At 44.9% G+C, this 12,388-nt stretch overlaps 1 protein-coding gene across 1 annotated transcript; it reads left to right on the top strand.

The window, feature by feature from the left end:
• Window positions 1–12,383, top strand: fastkd3 (FAST kinase domains 3). The gene is made up of 7 exons (XM_084326558.1): window positions 1–60; window positions 3,250–4,766; window positions 6,501–6,586; window positions 9,410–9,584; window positions 9,994–10,063; window positions 11,321–11,435; window positions 12,063–12,383. Exons 2-7 carry the CDS (start codon window positions 3,284–3,286, stop codon window positions 12,159–12,161), a joined length of 2,028 nt encoding a protein of 675 aa, XP_084182684.1. The 5' UTR covers window positions 1–60; window positions 3,250–3,283; the 3' UTR covers window positions 12,162–12,383.
• The last annotated feature ends 5 nt before the right edge of the window (window positions 12,384–12,388 follow it).

Raw genomic sequence — 12,388 nt, forward strand, 5'->3', positions numbered from 1 at the left:
GGACGGCAGCAATGAGCATCTCTACGCTACTAGGCCACAGCATCGTTATGGAAAATTAAGGTTTGACCTTCTTCACCAGTTTGTTTTTATCTGTTGCTATTTCCTATTTTGTTTTAGAAGGTGTCATTGATTATTGTCTGCGAAGTAGAAGAAGAACACGACAAACCGTTTTATTTCAAGACCTGTGTTGCAAGCTAACGGTAGCTCCTGTTTAATAACGTGAACTTTCGTTTAAGGACAAGGACGTGACGCGGTGGCATCATGCTGCTTACCTTACAGTCTATTTGCGTCTTTAACTCATCTAACCTCACCCTTTATATACCAGCAGGTTCAGTAACACACGTTTTAATAACTAATCGGAATCATAACTGACAATCATGTACAATAGCACGGTATATATACCCTATATATTAGGCTATGTAGTATATTTATACTTCACTGTACATAATAATACTGTGCATACGTCAGATTAACATATCTACTCGGTAGCTTTGTTATATATTCCATTTAATAACTTTTTATTATACTGTATATTGCACACCTGTCCTGTGTATTTATAATGCACTTCACTGTGTTAGCCTATAATTTGCACTCTTGTTAGATGCCAACTCATTGTTATACTGTACTTTTTTTGGCACCTAAAATCTTATGGGGAGAGGGGGGGGGTACTTTATTATTTGTGGGTATACAGATAACATGGCTATAGTTTAAAATTAAAAGTTATGTTGATGAGGTGTGTTCATTCACCACTTAGCAAAGCGATCTGTAATATCAAGTTCAAGTTCAAGTTTCTTTAATAGTTGTCATACAGAAGTACAGAATACTTTTATACAAAATGCTTCTTACTGTTGCGCTCCAGAGACTGTGCAAGACAAGATAAGTATGAAATAAAATAACATAGTAAAATTAGAAGTAAAAAAAATGAGGTCACAGTGTTCAGTTTAGACCAGGGGTGGGCAACTTTGTATATGGTGAGGGCCACAAAATGTCCACAATCAATCTGGGGGGCCGCATTGTTTATCGGCAGTCCCGCCAGTAGTACCCCATCACTCAAATAGCCCATAATAGTCACAGATGTGATAAATAAGGTATATAAACAATTATAATTTGTTGTAACTTTGTTTTTATTCCATTTCAAATGCATTTAGTAATGCAATTTCAACTTTATGAATTTATAAACAGCTGAATTTAAAAGTATTGCTGTAACCCCAAATATATACAAAAATGATCAATTATAATTAAGGCTTCTAATAAAATAAATGTATGAACTTAAAGCCCACTGCTCAACAAACACAAAGCAGCATTCCCGCTGCATTTCACTACAACAGTAAATCAAAAGTGCAATAATAAATTATTTAGTTAAATGTATAAACTTTTATCCTGCTACTAAACAAAACATTATAACACTGAAATGCATGTTATGGATATGAAGCACTCAGGAATGTTTTGTTTAGTAGCAGGATACAAGTTTATACATTTAACAAAATCATTTATTATTGCACTTTTGATTTACTGTTGTAGTGAAATGCAGCAGGAATGCTGCTTTGTGTTTGTGTTATTAGTGTTATCTGAACACTACAAAAGTAAACAAGTAAAGTGCAAGTAAAGTAAAGTGCAATACTACATGCCTCCCATTGACCCTTTATCAAACTGGCATGACATTCACCCTCGCCCCACAGTGGGTCAATAATGGTTATAATAATAATGGTCCCCTCTCTACACCTCTCCATCATCTCCCCCCCCCCTCTCTACACCTCTTCATCATCTCCCCCCCCCCTCTCTACACCTCTTCATCATCTCCTTCCCCCCCTCTACACCTCTTCATCATCTCCTCCCCCCCCCTGTCTTTAATGAGACACTTGTGGTCTCTCCATTTGGCGCACAATAGCAGGAATGTCAACTTCAATGTTTGTGCATGCAATCTGTATCAGATGAAATAATGTTTCATCCGACAGCCTGTTTCTCTCCTTTGACTTGATGTGCTTCATGTTTGAGAAATTGCTCTCAAGTATGTATGTGCTCCCAAACATACTGGCCATAGAGAGGGCAAAGTCCCTGAGGAGTGGGAAGCGGGGCTCAGGTAGCAGTTTCCAAAACGAAATTCCCCTCTCATTTCTCTTTGCTTGAAAAAAAGGATCTGACTGTAGCTCGCACAGTTCAAGCTGCAACGGTGGGGGCTGCTCTGACACCGTAGCGGTGAGGGGGCCGGCAAACAGCGCTATCCGTGACTGCATGCCGTTGAAATCTTCAAACCGATCATTGAATTGCATTTGCAGTGTTTCAATGTCGCTCCTGTACTTTCCGACGGCTCAGCCATCGAATTTCTGTGTGTAGCTGCAAGTCGCCATAATCAGTGTCCATCTCTTCCAAAAAGGAGACAAACTTTCTATGGTTTAGTGACCTGTTGCCTCCACGAATTAGATTGGTAACCTTGGTAACCAAATCCATAACATGGCTGTATTCAAGCTTCTTGGCACAGAGAGCCTCCTATATCAGATAAAAAAAAAGAAAAACGATTTAACAACTCTCGCATATAATTTGACTACACTCGACTCGCATTGGTCATTATAGTGACGCACAATAGATGGAAATTATGTTAGCGAACTTACCTGATGTATAATGCAGTGCAGCATTGGACACTCAACGCCACTCTGCCTTAGAAGCCCGGCGAATCCATCGGTAACAACAGCCGACAGTTTATCAAAACCCCCATATTGCTGCACGGCACTTTCAACAGCGTTTCATATGTCCACACTAGGGCTGACCCCTATTAGTCAAATAGTCGACTAATCGATCGAAAGGAGCCATAGTTGACTGCCAAATCTTCTTAGTCGAATACAACAAAAAAAAAATTAAAAAATTAAAAAGAATAAAAAATATTATAATTTTTTTTTTTATATTGGCCTGGGGCCGCATGGAACGTCGGTGAGGGCCGCATGCGGCCCGCGGGCCGCCAGTTGCCCCTCCCTGGTTTAGACATATGTACAATGTTCGATGCAGAATAGACGTAGTTACCATACAATATACAATACTGTGCAGTGTACTAATATACAATACTATATAGTGCAAGGCAGAAATGGAGAAATGGGACGAGGTGCAATTTAGGTACAATTCACAGTAGGTGTACGAGTTGTAGTGCAAATCCTTTATCAATAAATATAAAGTGTAAGTGTGTTTGTGTGATCTAAAGTGTGGAGAGTGGGTGCTGCAGTGTGTATCAATATCAATGTTGTGTGTTGTTGTTTGTAGAACGGTAGTCCTCGAGACCCCCAGGGCCATCATCATGGCTCTAAAGCTGATCCAGGGACTGCAGCTGCTCGGGGTGACGGGGAAGCATCTTTATCCCCCCGTTGGACGGCGGCGGTGTGTCTCCAGACTCCTCCTGAGTGCCAGTGGTGCAGCAGGGGAGCCCTCGTGTGCGGCGACGGCGTGCCTGTGGACCACAGCCGACCACCGCATCCAGAGACAGGGCTGCGGGAGGGTGGGCCTGGCCACTATAGTCAGGGACCCGTCCTTCTTCGCCTCCTCCTCCGACTCCGACTCCGTCCGCCTCCACAGAGATGCCGCGGCGTTTAGGTTCCGTCTGACCCAGCAGCACCGGCCCACAGACTCCGAGGAGCAGGCCTTCCAGGAGCGCCTGGCGAGCTGCTCGTCCTCCCGGCAGGTCTTCCGACTGCTGCGCACCGTCGAGTTGGTGTCCGACACCATGGCGGCGGCGGTGCTGCACCGCGTGGCCGACCTGCAGCGGCAGGAGGAGGGCCACGGCGCGCTGAAGGACCCCGCCGTCCTGGACCAGGACACCGTCAGAGGCCTGTGCTTCCGGCTGGAGCAGGACTCTGCGTGGCTCACGGTCGCCGGGTTGGCGTCCGCCCTGCTGGCCTGCACGCGTCTCTACGTCGACCCGTGGAGCACGCTGGTGGTGCGGCTGGTGTCCGAGAGCCAGGAGAGGCTCGACGGGGGCCAGATGACGGTGGGGCAGCTGTGTACCCTGGGGCGGGCGATGCTGGCCCTGGAGGGCCCTGGCTGTGGGATGCTGCAGCAAGTGATGGAGCAGGTGCAGACACGTGCGCCGGCCCAGTGGTGCCTGGCGGACCTGACCGCCGTCTACGGGCTGCTGCAGGACGGGGCGGGTGAAGGCGGACGCTACCAGGACCTGCTGAACGCCATGCACGCCCGCGCCGTGTCGCTCACCTTCAGCATGGGCTCCGCTGCCGTCGGCGCCGTGCTCGGCGCTCTGGTGCGGCTGGACCAGACCCAGGCCATGCCGCTGGTCATCGCCCTGTGTAAGCAGGCGGTGAGGCACGTGCCTCACTTCACCGACGGGCAGCTGACGCTCGTCCTGGACGCCCTGATGCACTTTGGCCACAGCGACCGTTACTTCGTGGAGGCCATGGAGAGGCAAGTGCCCAAGATGGCCTTCACCTCCCACCCGGAGACCGTCACCAAGGTGATGGACTACTTTGGGCGGCGGGACGTCCTGTCCCTGCCGGTGTTCAACGCCGTGGCGGAGAGCTTCGTGTTCCGCGCCGACGACTACACCACCGGCCAGGTGGCCCGGCAGATCGTGCCGTTCGGGAAGCTGGGCTACCTGCCGCCCAACGCCGGGCAGCTCTTCCGGAAGGTCGAGGCCATTCTGCACACGCGCTTCTCGCAGTTCCAGCCGCGGACGCTCCTGAACCTGCTGCACGCCTGCCTCCTGGTGGAGAGGTTCCCTGTCAACTTTGTGGCCAAAGTCTTCAGCAGTTTCTTCCTCCAACAACTACAAGGTAAAAAAGCTTGCTGACAGAGCGGGGGGTCTGTTTTAAAGGAACAAGCCAACGTTGTTATGGGAAATGTGCTTACAGTCTTCTCCAGAGTCGGACAAGGAGATGGTGTGTTTCATCTGTGTGTTCAGTAGATATCCGGCTGCAAGCTAGTCCAACTTAGCACAAATGAATGGAAGTAGTGGATACGGACCGCCTGAATCAGGGGAGGAAATTAGGCCACTTTACTCGCCAAATGCGAGTATTTTTTACGTTTGGCGAGTGATTCATGAAGACCACTCGCCAGTCTGGCGAGTATACAAAAAAATAAAACATTCTGCAATCACTGCACTGGCAAACGGTGCGCGTCTTCTGAGTGTTCGCTTTAGTTGACAGTGCCACGAGAGCACTGCACAAGACCACCCGCGGACATATAATGTTTAATAAACGCTTGCGCAGTACTGGCCAACCCGCGGACATATAATAATAAAAGTCCTGCGGTACTACTAGGCTAGCCATCAGGAGCACTCGCAAACAGATAACGTTAAACACAGCAGAATATGGAAAACAGACAGACCGACCAACGGGGAACTGCATCCAACCCTAGTACAACCATCGAGTATAAGTTACTATGGACACATTTAAATCACAGAGGTGTAATGTTGTCTACTGGAACTGTATACAGTGGTTAGCTTCTAGTTAGCGTTTTAGCTAACGTTAGCCCTGTGTGCTCAAAGCAGCCAGCTAGGTGTATATCTGTTATGACTATAATGTTTCCAAAAAAGCACCGGACTACGACGTAAGGTTAAACATTTTATTTCATGCTCAAAAGCCCCTGGCTTGCACATCGCAGTCACGAAAGGGGCTAGCTCAACCAGTGCAGTGTGCACAACGTCAACAGCACACCAAACCCAACTGACGTTACCACAACACTTGACGGTACTTCACAGCACTGTCGTAAGACCACCGTGCTGTCTTAAAGGCACAGTGTGCCTACCCAGATGCATACACAACATTGACGCGGCTTGACATACAAAGAAGTAATTATCACAATTAGCGATTTTTTTTGTCTGGTAAAAAATCTGTTTGGCTGGTAAAAAAAATCAGATACTCGCCAGTTGGCTGGTAAGCCAAAAAGTTAGTTTCCTCCCCTGGCCTGAATACTTTTACCAACGGATTTCCAGTTCCGCGTTCTGCGCTCTGATTGGCCACTGACGTTTCTGGTCGCGCCAATCGTGTGACGGCGAGTTCTGCCACCGGTTAAGCTTAGGCACTCTTTCGAAGTTGGTTAAGGTTAGAGTTTATCTTTAGAGCAGGGCGATAGAACGCCAGCCCTGATTCCAAACTCTAACCTTAACCAACTTCGAAAGAGTCGCTTAACCAGTGATAAACTAGGCGTTAGGTAGTTTGCTGCTGTTCGAGGCGGAAATGGGCACGTCACGCGATTGGACGCACATGTCACATGACCAGAAACGTCAGTGGCCAATCAGAGCGCACCAGAAACGTCAGTGGCCAATCGGATCGCAGAACGCGCGAACGCGGAACTGGAAATCCGTTGGTAAAAGAATAGACGCATACGGACCAGCTAGCCAGGCTGTTGGCCAAAAACACATTTTTAAGCTAGAGTAGTGGTCCGTAATGTTGGCATAATTCATCTTTTTCTGTTTAAAAAAAAATATATATATATATAATCCTAGTCTGACTCTCATTGAAATTGTTGCAAACATTGAAACCTCTCTCTGGCCTTCTCTCTTGCAGAACAAGGCACCGGAATCAACCGGAACGTTCTGGCTCAGCTGTCCCAACTCCACATGACCATGAAGCTGGAGTGTCCTTTCTACGACGTACGATACTATCATATTGGAATCAACTGATGAGTTACCATTAGATGATCTAACATCTAACTATTAAGGGTGTAAAGGTGCTCCCATAGTCGAGCGGACTGTGTACACGGACTGGACTCTGCGGAGGTCCACTGGACTCATTGAGCTTTCATAGTCGAGCGGATCTCCGCGGACCAATTTCCTACATGTCTCGCGCCAGCAGCGTTTTGTGTGACACCAAGTGGGCGCCGCGGACGTCCGCGCGTCAGAAAATAGGAGCTTCGCACTTGGACTCTGCGTTGGGTCAGCTTTGAGCCCGCGGGAGTCTGCTCCGTGTACGGTCCGCTCGACTATGGGAGCACCTTAACGGTACAAGTATTTTTCTTACAGAACCGTTTCTGTAAGGGACCTTTGGTTCAGTACGCGTTGTGTACCGAGCAAATGCAACGTTACTTTAACCACTAACGGAACGCTTGTGTGGAACTTCTTTTTTGCGTGCAGAACTCAATTCAAAACTCCCAAGTTCACCCCCTTCCCAAAATATAACTTCCGCAAAGGGCCGGATGTTGTTCGTTCAGTCCACTCACACCACTGAGAAATTACCTATAATTTAGCATAGCCTCATACTATGACAAACACATACTCTCTCTCTCAGTGCAAAAATAGTATCAAACCATTAGGGACCTGCATGACGCTTCTTAGGGATGCCCCGATCACGTTTTTTGCCACCGATACCGATCACCGATCGTCGTGAGCCATATCGGCCGATACCGATCGTTTTTGATTAAAAAGAAATTAAAAATTATTTTATATAAAAAGTTTTTTTTTTTTTTTTTTTATAAAATATATATATTATATAATTAGACTTGTACTTGTATTATCTGCGAGACATCGCCACCACGCAACAAGTCAAAATGCTCGCTATCTCCACTGTCTGTGTGTACATACTCTGCTTTGATCAAATCACATTCGGCTCTGCAGATTTACCCTAGGCTCTGCAGATATACCCTACTCCCTCAGCTATCCCCGTTAATGACTGCGACGCAAGCCGGGCTTCGAATATGCATCGAATGAGTGTTATAAGACATTGATATCAGGAGCTGTCTGTAGCTACTGCTAGCCGGAAATATAACGTTAAGACAACGCCTCAGTGAACTATTTAGTTGAATGGGACATTTCGTTTTGAACAGTGAGCTAAGCTAACGTGAGCTAACAGAGGTAACATACACTAGTACTAGATAACTAGACTATTGCTGGAGCATTTGTTGATATCAGGAGCTATCAGTAGCTAGCCGGCTAGATACCGTTCAGTTAGACAATGCCTCATCATGTATTAAACTAAAAGTGAATAGTTGACTGGGTCATTTTGTAGCGGTAGCTAACGTTAGCTCATGGAGGTCCCGTCCCACTAGACTAGACTAGACCCGTGTTTACATGCGTGCGGGAGGAGCTGGAGGAGGAGCAGAAGACGCGCAGCACTGTGTGCAGCTCCCGGTGTCTGAGACAGAACTCAGCGAGTGAGATCTGTTTTGACGATCGGCGAAAATAAAACAGTAACGATAGCTAGGTAGCTAACGTTAGCTCAGGTCGAATGCACTATCTAGACTCAGCAGAGGAGCCGCCTCCTCTGTGTTTACAAACTCTACACGGGTGCGGGCGGGGCTAGGGAGGAGGAGCAGTTTGCAGGTCCTGTGCGTCTGAGACAAGCGAGTGAGATATCCACTTGATCAGTTTCCGCGATCGGCGAATATGACTCATTATCGGAATTCCCGATCGCATGTTTATACTGAATATCGGCCGATAACGATCGGTGGCCGATCGATCGGGGCATCCCTAACGCTTCTGTCTCTATTCATTATTCAATAAAGCTGTACCCTGAGGGTTGATTTACAATTAAGTGCTAAGTGCTAAAAACTGAAAAGTAGGCTACTTTTACATTCTTGACGCTAGAACTCTCAAATAGCTTTAGCATAAAGAAGTAGTTTACATAGCTTGCATACAACTTTGTCTCTAGGTTCCACAAATTGATCAAAATCCGACCGGGGCTTGAGATTGCTCAGAGTGCTAATCACCGATTTGGGTTCTGAAGTCTGCCATCACCCTATGCGGTTGTTTTCTAATATTTGTATTCTTTTTTGCAAGTCGATTATTAATTTGAGACAGCCCTACTACCTAACAGTAACTGCACACTACATCACCCCCATGTGTAACATGGAAAGCCATGTTCTGCAAACTGTCCCCCACTGTACCGAAAACATACCGTACCTTCAACACCGAGGTACATACCGAACCGTGGTTTTTGTGTACCGTTACACCCCTACTATGTAAACACTTGGCTAAACCGAAGATTGACTGCAAATTGCCTATATACCTATCTACTGCCTTCACTGTCTACAACAGTTTAGTAGTAGTGTAGTTTAGTCAAAATATAGTATTCATATTTACCATATATATATATATATATATATATATATATATCCACACCTGTCTGAATATTCCTGTTTATATACCTGTATATTCTATATCTTTATCTGTATATATCCCTTACCTACTCTTACTAGTAGTTATACCACTGGCCAGTATGGCTTACTACCATAGTGTATATATATACATGTATCACTGTGCATATTGCATAATAATACTGTAACACTGTACATAACATCAGATTATCATTATTACTCAGTAGTACTCATTTATATATATATACTCCAGTTTAATCACTTGTACATTGTACAATGCTATTGCACTCTGGTTAGATGCCAACTTCTTTTCGTTTGTACTTGTGCTGTATGATGCCATTACATTAGAATGTAACCATGAGACACCCGTCCTGTGTCTGCGCAGGGTCCCAGTCTCCTCCCCAAGTACCGGGTCAAGTCCTTCTTCATACCGGGGCAGCTCCTGGAGACGGCGGTGGACGTCAGTCTCTATAACAACGTGAAGACGGGACTGGTGGGTCTGCTGGGAGCTCGGGAATACTTCGCCTCCAGAGTCCTGACTCCATACTGCTACACATTAGGTAATATAGAAACGTCGGGATGTCCCGATAGCGGTGCAAGTACTTACATTTGAGTACCCGCTGATGCCAAGTACCGATATGAGTGTTACAGTTCTAACAGTGACTTTGAAATGTTTTTTAAATTCTTTTTTCATCAGATGTTTCTCATTTTCTGACTGTAACAAATGGAATATACAACATGACGCTGTTGCTGACATTTTAAGTTAAAATAATATAAATATAATGCAAATTGTAACGTTCAACTTTGTGTTTTCCTGAACAAACATGGCACCGAATAGTATTATCGGAGTAGTTTTACGAGTACATGGGCACAGTATGGGTATCTGGACAAAAAATGGTTGGTTCAAAATGTCCCCAAACTCATACAACACTTTCCCTCTGCCTTGCGACTGTGTGTTTGTCGTCTCAGACGTGGAGATAAAGCTGGATGAAGAAGGGTTTGTGTTGCCCGCAAGTCACACTGACGTCGTCTGCAAGAGGTAAAGCTGTTCTACTTTAGGAAAGGAATTGAGAACTCAATATCAAAATTGGCAAAATATTGTGACTTGTCAGGATTACAAAAAAAGTATGCCCGGTTATCTGCGTGATGCTTCCACTGGGTTCAGTTCTTCAGCGGTCGGGCTTTATAACCCAGCGATGGTCCTCATCACAAGCCATTTGACAATAATATACTCATACATGCAGTTTACCCGTTTAGTTGAGAAACACACAAAGATAAGATTAGTTGACAAGTGGTATGACATACTTGCCAGTAGTGTAATCGATGCATAACTACCGTACTTTAAACGATAATCCAGAACTATTTTATTGCACTGATTTTATGTCTGCACTTTATGTGCTCATTTTATGTCTATTCTATTCTACTATTTGATTGCATTGCACTATTCTATTGTCTATTCTATCTTATTCTTTTTTGTCTATTTTAAAAACTGAATCAAACTAAACTAATGTGAAAATGTGCTCATTTTATGCCTGTCTTTTTCTGTTGTAAAGCACTTTGAGCTGCAATCTTTGTATGAAAGGTGCTATACAAATAAAGTTGCATTATTATTATTATTATAACCATTAGCTGACTTAGAGTCCCTTGGTAGGAGTTCTGAATGGACCAGGAAGCTTCAGACGGGCAGCGCACTGGGTCTTGGAACCAAAAAGGTTTTTAAATCCATAACCTCAACATACTGATACGTTTTTAATATCCACAACAGAAAACAACGGTCCTGTGCATCAGACTGACCTGATGTCTTGGAACTAGCTCCAGTGTGTAGTACACTGTTTTCTATTGTGGATGCTTAAACCTTCTGTCTGCATGCTGTGGTGTGGATTGAGACATTTTTGTTTCAAGACTCCCCCTGTCTGCTGCCTGTCACTCAGAACCCATCCAGAACTCTTGACCATGGAACTAATGGTTATGCATCAATTACACTACTGGTAAGTATTTAAGGCGAGACAGCCTTACAAATATATTTTAATAGATATCACTATGAAACATTCCCAGTTTGTTATGTACATAACTAAGACTGGACACAATCGGACAAATTGAAGTAAAATAAACAACTAATTGTGTGTTTTCAATATGTTATTGTGAAATAAGACATGTTAAGGAAGCAAAATATAAAATAATCAATCGACCAAAAAAAATGTATTGGCCTTATCACCTAGGCTGTCTCGCCCTTTAATTAATACCACTTAATGTAACTGTCCCTTTTGAATTGATATTGATGGTGTGTAATTTACAGGGTAGCCCTTTGTATTGACGGTCAGAAGAGATTCACCACGAAGACCAGGCAGCTTCTGGGGAAGGAGGCCATCAAGCAGCGGCACCTGAGGCTTCTAGGATATAGAGTTGTTCAGGTGAGATCACATGACCTCACATACATCTAAAAACTCTAAACCACCTGAGGCTTCTAGGATATAGTTGTTCAGGTGAGATCACATGACCTCACATAGACCACTGCACTTCCGCGTTACATTGAGCTCATGGGAGAGAGAGCGGGGAGAGAAAATGAATGAATGTGGATGAGAGCCTTGAGACCATGCCTAATTGCCTCTATGAATGGAATGTAGCACATTTCATTCACAAGTTTTGCGTGAATGTATCAGAGAATGTATTTGAACACACCTGACGACCGGCACTATTGTTATGCAAATTAGCCAGGTGGGTACTTAGCGAGTTGGCGCATCAGTCGAGTGCAGCGCATTCCTGCGTGCGTGCACATCCGTGCATGTGCGTGCCTTTGCTCACAGAGCCGGTTGCACGGCGTGCAACCCCGTCCCATGAGGTTGTTGCCAGGTGTTTGTACGAGTGTTCCATCTGTAGAATTATTAGATGATGAGTGTCGTCATAGAAAAGGTTAAATGGCTTCCCATAACCACTGGAGACACCCAGTGCTCTACTAATCCTAGTTCTATCTGGCTATTGTCAGTATTTTACTCCTTTTCATTTTAATTCTGTCTGCCTGTTTTCAATTTTCTTTTCAGATTCCTTTCTATGAATTTGAGGAACTCCGGAACAAGACTGAGCTGGTACAATATCTGCACAAAAAGATCTTCCCTCACAGCTACAGACTGACCTGGTGACCTAGTGGTCATATGACAACAACGTTCCAAGGAAGCCTCATCTCAGATCTATTCCTTTTTGCGGAATATCCCATATCTGTACTAGAGAAATCACCATGTTGTCACGAGAATCATTATTTAAGGACTGTGGTTGAGTGATTGATTTCACACACACACTTCACCGTGTAATAAAGTCACATAACAGAATCATGTCACAACTTTCTTTTGAAAATTAATAAACTATTTCA

This window comes from Notolepis coatsorum (assembly GCF_963971535.1).
Source record: "Notolepis coatsorum genome assembly, chromosome: 12".
Classification (NCBI taxonomy): domain Eukaryota; kingdom Metazoa; phylum Chordata; class Actinopteri; order Aulopiformes; family Paralepididae; genus Notolepis; species Notolepis coatsorum.